We start from the raw sequence: 13,460 nt of genomic DNA, 5'->3' as shown, positions 1-13,460 counted from the left end.
CCCCATGCCCTGAATGTGCCCCCCATGTCCTGAATGTGCCCCCCACCCTCACTCAGCTGCAGCCTGGGGGCCACACTCCCTGCACACCTTCTATTTTTATATCTATTTTCTCTGTTGTTTTCTTGCAAACTTGCGCTGTGCAGGCAGCCGGGGCTGTGGTGTCGGTGCATGCAGCCTTCCAGAAGTGGATCCCATCACAGGAGGATCTGTGGGGCCCCGAGAACTCTTCGTGCCTCGTGCCCAGAGCCAGCAGAGCCCAGGCGGGCGCCCTGACCAGCAGCATGCCGAGGAGAAAGCAGCAAGCGCCCAGGAGAGCTGCAGGTACGGAGCCCCTCATTGTATACTCCTCATCCCTCTGCAGCCTCTAGGGGTTATTCACCTTGTCTATTTCTATGTTTATTTATGGATTGTGCCTGCTGGGTGTAGTAGTGTGTGTGGGTGAGGGGGGGGCACTAACTGAGAGAACTGAGAAAGTTTAGGGGGCATGGGGTTACTGTGCCCCCTGTCCCCTTCTTCCCTCCTGAGGATTGTGCACAGTATCAGTCTGTTTTTCTTTTTTCCTCTTTCACTTTTAAAACTCCTTTAATTCATTTTGTGAAGCAGCCTCTGAAGAGGAAATTGTTTCCTGGGGGTCAGGGCATGTTTGTTTAGAGGAGGCGCTTAGGATGGGATGAATTTAAGGTTAGTGGGGTAACAAGGGGGCAGGGAAAGTTCACCCAAGGTTCTGGCAGAGGTGTGACATTGTTCTCTGGCTACACAATGCACATAGGAGGATTCTGTAAATCCTCTGCTCCTATTTTTGTGTCTGTGTTTTTTTAACTGAACTAAAGAGGTGAATGTAAGCAGCACTGAAGGTCTGCTTCTAACCCAGGAGATGGTACCCTTCCTCACCCTTTTGCTAGGCTATATATTGTCTGATAATGCGGAGCCCTTGTTGCATATGTCACATCTTATAAGGATTTAGCAATCTCTGTCTGAGGCTATAGGGGGTGAGGGGAAGGAGGGGTGGATAAGGTAGGAGGGGGGAACAGAGCCAAACATTATTTTGCAATAATGCTCAGTTAGGACATGTGGAGTAGTGAGAAAGGATTTCATTTTATGGACTCCTGCCATCCTTCATGTGACAACTGATTGATTGCCTGTCATCCAGCTCAGCTTTGATCTATTCAATGCCAATAAACATCAATAAATCACTTGCCATGGTAACACCAGGCACCGTGACGTCACTGGTGCCATGTCAACTTCCTGCCAGGTTCCGCACTGTGAGCTTGTTACAGGATCCATGTGGTTACAGACGGTGACCTTCCACATCTGTGGCATTGTGTAGACTTCACTGTATTACTGACTGGGCTGCAGATTGCACCAACTGTCTCTCATGTAGCCTGGGCCTGGCTGAAATCTCGCTCCCATTACCTTTTAGTTTATTCCTAATGGTGTGCATTGTGTTTGCTGTTTTAATTCTATTGTATTTTGCATTGTGGTGTTAGATCAGTATTTCTGAAGTGATTCGATAGCAGCTGCAGTGTTACTGAATATAAAGTGCATTTATTAGAATATGGTCTATATGTGTGTACACATATATATATTTACACAGGTATGTGGGAATGAAAAATATATAGCTAAAAAGCACAGATAGCACCAAACTTTGTTCTGACAACTAAACCTATAATCTGAATGCAACTATAACGTATATGTTGCTGCATACTGTAAATGTGTAACCACAAAAAGTATAGATCTCTCTATATCCAGGAAATATAGTGGAATTAATATGCATATACCAAAGTGTGTATGCATGTAATTAGGTATAAATACAAGTGTATGTTACAGGTAGTAGGTTATAATCTAATTGTAGGAATATTATACTTTATACTCTCTCCACTGTAACTCAGTGTATAGGATGGTGTCTTTTTTTTTTTCCCATTTACCCCTCTTTCAGGCAGCACAAAATAACTTTACAGCCCAGCGTTTTCGCTGTTGATATGAGCGAAATATTGTTCTCTGCGGTCATCTACAAGAACCAATTCAATGGTCGTTACACTGAGCATATGACAGTTTATACGTAGGAGCATGTTGCAGTAATATTGTGCCCATAATGTCATCCATAAATGCACCTCGATATTACCATGTCTTATACGAGATCTATTAATTATATAGAAATTGTCTCTTTCCGTTTAAGGAACAGAAATGTGTGCGGCGTGATGGGATTGGTGACGTTGCCTTTCAGCTTCGTTGGTCTATTACACATTTCCAGCGTTCTGCTGGTAAAATACTGTAGTATATTCAGATAGCAGCAAGCATCATGGTCACCCTGCTCCCAGTTTACTATTCCATGCCATACACAGATTTATTAGTCAAAATTTAGCTGTACATTTTTATTGAATTAACTAGCAGGTTAGTTAAGAGGAATAAAAAATAAAACCTCGGCTGCACAATTAATAAGAGATGGGAGAATGGCTTTACTCTATCAGAATGACCCGTCAAAACGACTTTGTTTCATATTTGATTTAATTGTCTCTCTCCTGACAAGCACATTCATCAATAGCCTAATGGTCAATCACAGGCTGCCAGGGAGTTCTGTACGGATCTCATAGACTGGTAGTGTCTCTGTTTAATGGACGTGGCTGGGAATGGCCAGATTGTTGCTTATTTAAGCAGGAAATAAAAAGGTGGGGGGAGTCAACTATACTGTTGATTGGAATATGACAGGAAATAGGTTTAGACTTAGGTGCATATTGTAGATCCGAACACAAGACAGGGACGTTCTGGAAAAACACAGATGGAGTGGATACAGACTTGATGGCTGGTAGTAGTAACGCTAATAACATGGAAGTTCTTTATGATGCAGAGTATCTCCTAATCACCCAACCTACATGGCCGTGCTGGAAGATGTAGGGTTCAGGAATACTTTAGTGTCTTGCAGAGAACAATGACAAATTAGCTTTACAGTGAGAAAGGGACAGCCCTGGTTGGTAACTCTTCAACCTATTTGCCCAGCAACCTTAAGAATACTTGGAAGAAAAAAAAAATTCTTCTTCTTTCCCCAAACTGAAAGGTCCGTTCAGCCGTAAAAAAAGAAAAGTTGTTTTGCCAGCTTCATTAGTGTTCACCTAATTAGCTGTAAACCTGATGGATTCCTGACAGCTTTAATGATTGGAAATGACAAGCTCCACGCAGTGTCATCCAGGAGAATTAGGTTTGCAGCTAGTTTGATGTAATCAAGTTGATATTACACAGTCCTGCTTGCCTTTACTTGCATTAACTCAATTTGCTGCTGCAGGTGACAAATGGATTTTGGTACCTGGTTAATCATTTCATAGGGATTAGGCCTTTATAATGGTCTGCGGGAGGAAAGCAGCACCAGGAGCAGCGAGTAGCCCCAACCTGGCAGACCTTTACTGAGAGTTGTACAGTCCACCATCTTAACCCAAGCCATGCCAGAGGATCCTAATCAATAATGAATAATACTGGAGGATATTCAGCACTATATATTTATCTATATATCTGTATTTGTAGACATGTCATAGATGAAGCTTAAGCTGGAAGCTTTTGGTCTCAGCATGTTTGTGTGCTTTGCTTTTGCAGAGATCCTGTTAATTCCTACAGATGATCCAGGCCTCCTTAGAGCATCAGTTCCTTTAGCCAGTATATGGCCTTGTTTTCTATGTCTTGTAAAACACTTTTTCAATAGCAGGCACCACAGGCCTCAATGTAAGTACAGCACCCGCTGGGAATTTGGTGCATTTCCAAAATTCCATTATTCCTATAATGCATCCTTTTATTGATTAAGACTCGCCTCATTGCAGTTTACACCTTAAGCCTATTTGAGACCCTTACAATTGCAGACCAGTATTCCTTGTGGAATTAACACATAGCATTTATGCATATATACATTTGGAATTTTTCACCATAAAACCACGGGTCACAAGGACGCACGGCGCTGCCACCACGGCCATTTTGCACTAACACCAAAATCTGCTTTTTCCCAGGCCTTGCACTGAAATCTCTGAATATTTCCTAGTATAGATTCAGTTACAGTTACCCCCCTGCAGCATATTATCTGCCATACATTTGTTCATTGGGACAGAGATTCCTCCTTAGTAGCAAGCTGACAAAATGATTAGCTATGGCTGTCCATTGCAAAGAAAAAGGAACAATGCAAAAAAAGGGGGAATTTAGCAAAAAAAGGATGGGGTGTGTGTGTGTGCAAATTGTGAGCTTGGCTTTAAGATTCCAGTGATATCCAGAGACAGGAGAAAAAAAAAATAAGAGCCGTTTTAAGAATCAGCTGCCATCTCTCCCATTAGCTTGACAGCTGTCAATTAGTACTTCAGTGTTCGCTCCCAGTTCAGTTTATTGCCTGTCGTTGATGTTGTCATTTGTTCTGTGTTTTGCCTACAGCGTTATCATGAGCAGGACTGAAAGAGTCAATAGCTGATGTATCAGCAGTTATTTTGTAAATTGGCTCACAAGTCTCTGCATTTTCTTTTTTTTTTTTTTTTTTCCTAAAGATTGTTTTGTACAGTGATTAGAATGAATTGTGACTGCAATAGGATTATGAGAAATACACTTGAGCCAGGGGTTGGGTAGTGGAGGCATCATGATTACAGTGGCCCATAGAGATGATGGGTTTGTTTGTTTCTCAGGATCAGACTGAAAAGTAACTGCAGGCAGATGACTTCCTAGATGTGGGCATCTTCTAAATTTTAAGCAGATTGTTCCACCTCTTCTGTGACATTAGTGTTATTTTATTTTACAGAAGGCCATGTTAGTAGGACCCCGTTGGCTCTACGGTAAATTGCCACCCATAATTAGCTTACTGTTAACCTTTTTGCATTAAACAGGGGGAAAGTAGACTCCTCAGACACCCGGCCTACGTTTCACTAAAATACCATAGATATTGCGACAATTAACCCACACGTAGACGCCGTAGTTTTGCCTGACCCTGGGCCGTACCTCTTCACTAGTTTGAGCTGTTAAAAATTCCCAAGGTGTAGCGCTTCATCTTTTTCTACACAGGGTCTGCTGCAAAAGGTTGCAATTTATCGTTGTCGTAATTAATATGGAAGTCTTGCATGGCGGAATGAGGGCTTGGAAAACCAAAAGGAGACTTCAGGGGAAGTGTCCCAACAAATCTGTTAGCTCTTGCCTATTGCAAAATTTCTCCCAAATTGTTATTAACAGTATTATTTTCATTGCTCCTGATCCTGATCTAATGATTGCTCCGATGAGATGAAGTAATAGCCATCCTCACTGGACCCATTCGTCATACCAAATCATATAGTAAGATAGGGTGGGGACTTTCTGGGCATCTTGATAAACTCCCATGATGTACACATTTAAGAAATATTTAGTGCATCCTTCACTCCAAAATTTTCACCCCAGTTGCCAATTTATATTGTATCTATCACTACACTGACACCAATCTCAAACAGTTGTATTTTTTTTTTTGCAGTTTTTTTCCCTTTAAGCAGTAGCAATACAACTTCTTTCTTATTCATATCCCATTGATATATTAGGAATATTAGGAATAAAACAATACACTGGTATGTGGTTCTAAGGGGGTTTATTGATCTCCTATATAAGAGAAATTATTTTCGGGACTCGAAATGTAAAATGTAACATTCAACACTTTAGATTATTATTGTGTTGGGAGCACATGTCAAACATGCAATTCATTTCTATTTTTGGAGCATGTGAACCCTAGGTAAATTTGCTGCTTAAGCGACATGTAACATACCCATGTAAAGGTTTTTCACTAGATACTTAGTAAATGAGTCAGTGTTGCTTAGCAAACAATTAATAAATGATTTAATATTCCAATGCACGATAAACAGGCCCAACAGCCTGCCCTAACCCCCTCAGTCCTATCTCCCTGAATATCTTAAAGTGTGAGCCTTGAAGAATGATGTAAGTTTCCTTGTTTGTGCTTTAATTATAAATTATTAATTCATACTGTCAGGACACATGTTATTAATTATGAGGGTTTTTTTTTTCACCTACAGCAGCTGTTTGGGAATAAAGGGGAACAGGTTGAACTGTATTCGGTGGAAATTATGAAATAAAAAAAAAAAGTCTCTGCAAATCACAACACGTCTGGAAATTTCCAGCGTTCTATTGAAAACAGAACATTAACACGATATGTGGATTCGCTTTTGCAGACGCGATTTTACAAAGCTTTTAAATAACACATCATTAGCGTCATTTGAATATCTCTTTTTGACGTGGTAATGACACATTTTTGAGTTTGTATCAAGATCCTGAGGTCAATAGTACATGCCAATAAGCATATATAATAATACTTTTACGCCTGAAAAAGCAAGGAGGGAATCAAATGGAAAAAGCTCTCCTGGAATTTGTGCCGTCCAGGTCGCTGGTAATACCCACGTAATCTTGCGCCAGCCTCCTAACACTTGTATTCTCCTTTGTAAATTACAATATGAATACAATTAGCTGTTGGCTTATCAAAATGCTCGATTCCATTTTAAATGTTATTTGAATATAGATGAATATTAATGAAGCCGGATGAATTTATTTTGCATAAGTAAAGATGTATAACTCTTCCCTCCATTAACTATGGTCATTAATAAAGCGTGGTCATTATTTAAGAACATATTTATTTTTTAGACCATTTTTTCCCCCCATTTTTTCCATTTCTTTTAATGAGACAGGCCTAATTAATTATACAGCCCTGACAGCAGTTAGCGGTGTAGGGTGTCGATGTGGCAGGTAATACGTCCTTTATGGATCTCCTTCTTGAACATGATGGCAGTGGTGACATTTTTACAAATTTTTTTTTTTTGAGGTCTCTTCCCCCTTGGCTGTCTGCTGTTAAAACAGTCAATAAAGTTGTATTTTATTTGTTTGTTCCTTATCTCTGGTAATGGCTGAGCAGTCTACAAAACGAAGAGCTATTTTATAATTAATTCACAAAGATGTAATTGCTTTAATCACATAAATGTTACACGCGGCACAGATAGCGCTGTAAAGCATATGGAAAAATATACTGCAAACCACCCACTTGTAATTCTCCAAATAAGCATTTTCTATGTGGTTTGAATTGCAAAATGGCCCGTTAGTTATTTTTTGGAGCTAGTAACATTTGCGTTCTACCTCCGGTGATTGGCATATTCAATGCGCCCAAGGAAACCTGTGTTACTTATAAAGATGACTCCGTGGAAGAATCTGTCAGCCTTCAATAGGATGCATGAAACTTTTATGGCTGCTTGCAAAACCAATGATCATTTTCTTTTTCCTTTTTCATTGTGCTGCAGGTGGATAAAGAGGATTAGAAAAAACATGGCTGCTTTCTCCCAAACACAGTGCCAAAACTGTCCATAGGTTTCGTGTTGCACTGCAGTCTGCTTAGTACCTGCAGTACCTCATGCAACATGCAGAAAAGTGTGGTGCTGTGTTTCGGAGAAGGCAGCCATGTTTTGCTAATCCCGGAGAACCAGAAGATCCTTGGGATATTTTTGACTGTGCAGTAATAGTTATATAAATTGGCATATATGGGCCTAACTCTACCTTGTACTGATATACATAGTCCAAACTGGGAATGAACCAGTTTTCCCTTACTTCATAAAAGACCAATGTACCAGAGCTGCATTTGTATTATATTCTGCGCCTCTAAATTTAGTTTGGTCTGCAACTAAAATTACTTAGTTGCCACTATCACACCTTTAAGGGATTAGACATCACATTCAGCCGTACAACACCAGTACATAATTTGTGCAACAGAACAGAGGAGCAGTGGCCCAAAGCAACCAATCAGATTCCAGCTTTCATTTTCAACAGGCTTTTTATAAATGGAGGATTAGTTGCTATGGGCAACTGCTCATCCCTTCTCTTGCACAATGTTTGATCAACCTCTCCTATGTCTGTGATCACACATAGTAGTTTGATCAGTATTTTTAGCAAGTAGTAAAACCAACACAGTGGAGTACTATATTGGAAGAATGTGTACCTTTTTCGGTATTTTGGACCACTTGTGGTTATGGTGACAAATATTGATTGAGCCATATTTTTTACAAGCCTTTTATGTGTTTTTTGCAAATATTTGTGACTTTTTACATCATTTTTTTTCTGGTGTAAGCATTGATAAAATTACCCCAAGAAAAAGACCTCTGTGTGTGTAGAGGTGATTGTATAGCCATTCAGCCTGAAATAGCTGATAACAGAAAGCAATAGATTCAACAAATACACAACAAATAAAGATTGTAATACTGGCAGTTTAGTGTCCCTTTAATTGACAGGCCATAGACAATACACAATGGTTAGCTATGGGTGGTCTTTACTGTTAGACACAGCAGGCTTTTCCTAATATTTAGAAGAAATATGCAGAGAAAGCTATGGCATTACAGAATATGTCACCCACATAAGTTCAGACTTCATCCCTCCATTGGCTCCTCTGAGGCTGAGAGTGGCATCGCTGTTAACCGTTTCAGGAAACAGAATGCTGCTCAGCTGCCTTTATTTTTTAACTTGCTGCTTTATTTGGTAGCCTGCTATCGAAGCAGATGTCCCTGACACTTTCTGCATTGGCTGTTGCTTTGTTTTAGAGATATACGTATGGGCACATGAAAAAACATATTTGCAGTCCTTATGTTCCAGACCATATTTGCATAAGGAAAAGTATACTGTATAGGCGCAGACATAACTGTAGGGAATTGATGGCCATTTTTTTTTTTTTTTTTTTGCCTTTTGTGTTTTTTAATTTCAGCTAAAGTTTAGATCACAAGTTTGCAGTAGATTGGACATTGTAGTTGTTATTGCGGAGACGCAGGTTCCTATAGGGCATTGACATATTCCACGGAACCCTTGTCTGTAGAGCTGACCCTCTAATTATTTAACATCATTAAACAACACAAATAGAAGAGTGGATTTTGTTGGCCTTTAATAATGCATGTGGAAATCATGCATGGTGTTCACAGGAAACTGATCAAGAATCTCTCACATCCTGGTTGGTCACCATTCACTTGCCTTGCGCGATTCTCTAATTTGCCCAGGGTCAGTGCGTTTTTTTTCTCCGGACTTCCGGCGTCTCTAGAAAAGCCCAACAGATTTGTCTGCTTTGTCATTGCTCAGATTTTTTTTCTAATACAGTAATATACTGCAGGGTCCTGCCCCTCCGTCCTTCCAGAAGTCATTCGCTTCCCCATGTATACAGTGCTCTGTAAATACTAATAACTGCATATAGAGTAATTGATCAGTGAAATATGCAAAGTGTGTTATTCAGCCGGAGACAGAATTAGTGCAACAAATAAGTCCTATACACAAGGCTCTAAAGCAACGACAACAATACTAGAGGTGAGGTCACTGTACAAAAGAGCTGACACTCTATTGTATAGTTACAGGCAGGCACCTTGAATGGACTTGTCAGGGACATGCATAGAAGGTTTATTCAGCTCAGGCTTTTGCATATGTTTCAGTCTGGTCTATAAAAACATCCTGTTCTTCCTGCAGCTGAACAGATTATCCCAGAGTAACCTATTATCATTTTTTTTTATTTGCTACAGGAACAAGATGGAGGTACGTTATTATATCTAGTATCTTTTTGGGTCTGGGCTCATTGCCCAGAAAGTTCCTTTCCAGCTGGGTCAGGGCTGTTGCTGGAGGGCAGGATCACAGCAGGGGCGCCTTGGAAGACTGGCGGACGCTGCCTAAGACTGGCATCCATCAGTCATCCATCTGTGACACAGAGTCTGTTTTTGATGGCAAGGATGATAAAAAGGCCTGGGAACTGTATAGACCCTTGTAATCAGGGCCAGTACTGACATCCTTCTCAATTGTGACAGCTCCTTCCTTTTCTCTTTTCACCGCCAAGACTGTCTGAACTGAGTTTTTTTTTTTCTCTCTCTCTCTCTTGTTTCATGTACTTGATCAGTCTCAGATGCTGAGAATTATTTTTTGTGTCTACGGGGAGGGAGGGGGAGGGCGAGCGTTGCTTGATTTGGGTTTGTGGGTTGGGCAGGTGTGAGAGGAAGTCTCTCATTTTTATTTTTTTTTTGTACTGTAGGCCTGTAGCTAATTAATGTTCCTCCATAAGATTCTGTCGGAGTTGAGTAATGTTTTTGATCTTTATGTCTGATAAGTGCATACTTAATGAGATTTCAAAGCTGTGACTACAGCTCTCTACAATTATTGACAGATGCCTTTCCTCTGCCATTGGGTTCAGCTTCATAAATCCTCTTTCGGTAATGAGGTTCACAAGTGCCACCCTGCCAGTGAGCTAATGAAAGAGAGGGGGAGGGAGACGCTCCAGCCTGTCTTACACAATTTTTTTCTTTTAAAATTTACTATGCAGATGTCAAGCTGCAGGACGATTACTGCAAACATGCTAATTTTTATATATTTCTCAGTGTGCGCGCATATATAGATGTGTGCCTATTTACATACGTTAAAATATGCTTAAAAAAAAAATCCCCACACAAAAACAATCTCTCCCCCAAGTTAACCTCTTCCAAATACTCCAAGTAGTTAGAGACCCCTAACTGAATCACCCCCCCCAAAAAAAAAAATCTAAATTATTTCTCTTATGCACTATGTAGAAAAATAAACTAATTTGCTTGTTGTGTCCCTTTATGTTGCCCCACAACCGAACACAGCATCACTCCTTACAGTAAAGACTTCCTGTTTGCTGCTTTTGACCCAAATAGTCAATATGTATATATGTTTTTTTCCCATCTTTTAAAGTATCAATGTGAAGGGCAAAGAAAGGGATAAAGGACAAGTTGTCCTGTTGCCCTGACTGTGCTTTTGAAATGTTGTAGATTTAATTTTCTGACTGAATCCTGGTGGAGAATAGCTTCACCAATGCCAAAGAGTCGATTTCCGTTTCAGCTAAGTCATATATCACTGACCCACCCTTTGCTCTTGACAGAATGACATGTGTCATTTATCAAATGGGCCCTGCCAGACAACAAGGGAAAAGAGAGCAACGTTCCGTGTTCTCCTGTCTGTTCCCCCTTAGAACAGTGAAGCAGCAGTGCAGATTGTGAGGAGGAAGGAGCGTGTGTACAGTTGTAGGGGGTGGCACTATTCAGCCTTGTGATTGAAGAGGCTGTGTTGTTCCTGCTTATCGGACACATCCAGTCTTTTTCATGTTTTCTCCCAACTTTTTCTCTGTGTGTAGCTTTGTTTAAGTTTTAAGTACTTGTGGGAAAGCAAACCTTTTTGACAGATATCACTCAGCTGGCATCTGCTTATGGGGGTGGGGTGTGTGTAAATGAATCTGCAAACTCCAGGTTCCTTAGGAATCAAACATTGCGGAAGATGGATGTGTTTTCAGAAAGATTGATGACGGATATCAGGCTTGCGGTGCCATTTATCATTTTGAATATTATTTAGACTCGCTGTGTACATCAGTAACTTGAGAGGTGGACGAGCAGGGGTTGAATGAAGGCCTCGATCTTTCTAGATTTTGATGGATGACTTGCTCTTCCTTTATTGTTTGTATGGAGTCATTAGCAGAGAACTTTAGCCCTTCATAAAGTGTCGTCATAGCAGTTTTTGGAACTTAGCAGAACATTAAAAGCAAATAGGAAAAACAAAGAAAAAAATGAGACTTTAGCCTATATAAACCACCATCCCTCAACTGGTGTATTGTAAGCCAAAACCTTCAGTAACCGAAGGATATCATCACCTGGTCGGTTCCTTTACTTCAACTTTTCTTGGAAACAATGCAACCTGTCATGGCTTAAAAACTCAGATTGTATCTTTCTGTTAATATTTAACTTTTATACTGACCTGGAGTAAGATGAAGATGTGATAGATACAGTGCAGTGTGACATAGGTTATAAGTATAGAGTGGAAATGATGATAGTTGTGGGGTGTATTTATTATGCCTTATAAGAATGGTTTGCCAGTACTAGTCATTATTTAAAGGGTTTTCTGGATATATAACATTGATTGCCTATCATTAGGCCTCTGATCAACAGGATGGACAAACCACATTGCCTGTGGTGTGGTCTATTTATTTAAGTGTAGACCATCATGTTTTTTTATTTCTAGAAAACTATTTTAATTCTGCAGTGTGATATTTGTAGTTCACCTAAGATGTTAAAGAGGTTTTGTGTTTTAATAGTCTTTTAAGCCTAGGTGGTATGAAGAATACATTTTATCTTCCCTTGTTGATATATTATTCTGACTTTGTTTTTGGCTTGCAGTCATCTTTATATATTTAGGTACCAGTTATTGTGTTTTGACTATTTTATATCATATTCAGAATATCTGGTATATCACATGAACATAGATTTCTATGTGAGTTTTGTAATGTGTTTTAAATTGAATATTTATATTTTCATTTTTCATTTCTTTGGTCATAAGTTCTTACCTTGTGAAAACCGGATCAAAATCAATGAGTTTAGCTATTATGAGATTATTGATACATTTGTCTTTTAAGCCCCATTTTATTCTTCCAAGTTCCCTTTTCCTTGGCTGTTTAATACAGGAAGTTAATATATGTCATGTACATTAGACAGAAAGAACAATCTTTAGGTGACTATCGTATGATGCATGTGTCATTCAGCGCAGGAGATCATCTACCGTTTACATGTGTTAGAGCTATCAATTTTATTATTATTATTATTATTATTATTTTATTTTTTTTAGAAGAAAAAGATTGTTTTTACATATTGTCTAGAGAACGCATACTTCATTACTTGTCTGTCTCCACTGTGTCTGTGAAATAATTACATAACAATAGACATTATTACATCTTTTGGCACTTTGCACACCAGTAAAACTCAACTGCATAGCTCGGAAAAATAACTTGTCTTTGACTTTTTCCAGCAGCTGCTTTTAAATGGTCTAAAGGATGGGCCATCAGTCATGCCATAAAATTCACTCTTGTAACTTACCTCCTTAGTGATCAGCCCACAAATTAAATCTCATTTCTAAAATATTATGGGGGACCAACAGCGACAATGACAGTACTAAATATGTTCTATAACTTTATAGTGACAGATTCCACAATACAAGTACACCCATACCCCCATTCAGGATTTAACAGATCTGTGATTGGCTTACAGTGCTGTAAATGGAATTTCAGAACAGAGCCATATATAATAGTCATGGATAGCAAGCATTTTTCTAGGTTTTTGGCACTAGTTTGTAGGAATGATGTAAAACGTCTGATAACAGAGAACTATAGATTGCATTTACCTTTATGACAGGAAGAGTAGACATGGGGAACACAGATTTCTGTTTAAACCTTAGAGGAATGTTTATACTTTTAGCATCGGTGTAATAAGAACTACTCAATATGTTTATAAGTACAGACAATAATACGGGTGCACCTACTCCAAAATTTCTGAAGGTTCTCATTCCCAAAATGTATGTGTAGGTTTTCTGTCAGATCTTTACACTACAAAGTCATTTCACATAACAATTGTGAAGCTTCTGGAACAAAAGTTTACATGCATGCCCAAGAAGCTATGGCTTGTCTGTCTTTCACTCACGCG

General features: G+C 39.4%; 1 protein-coding gene across 2 annotated transcripts in view; it reads left to right on the top strand.

Annotated features, from left to right (window-relative positions):
* TSHZ3 (teashirt zinc finger homeobox 3) overlaps positions 1 to 13,460 on the top strand; it is a 67,917-nt gene that overhangs the window by 3,315 nt on the left and 51,142 nt on the right. For both annotated transcript variants that reach the window (XM_069966238.1, XM_069966237.1), the window contains exon 2: positions 144 to 321. In XM_069966238.1, the coding sequence (XP_069822339.1) occupies positions 282 to 321 (40 nt within the window). In that variant the 5' untranslated portion in view covers positions 144 to 281. The remainder of the gene's footprint in view (positions 1 to 143; positions 322 to 13,460) is intronic.

This window comes from Dendropsophus ebraccatus, chromosome 4 (assembly GCF_027789765.1).
Source record: "Dendropsophus ebraccatus isolate aDenEbr1 chromosome 4, aDenEbr1.pat, whole genome shotgun sequence".
NCBI classification, from domain to species: domain Eukaryota; kingdom Metazoa; phylum Chordata; class Amphibia; order Anura; family Hylidae; genus Dendropsophus; species Dendropsophus ebraccatus.
Note: the sequence above shows the minus strand (reverse complement) of the source record. Positions and strands in the feature narration are given on the sequence as shown.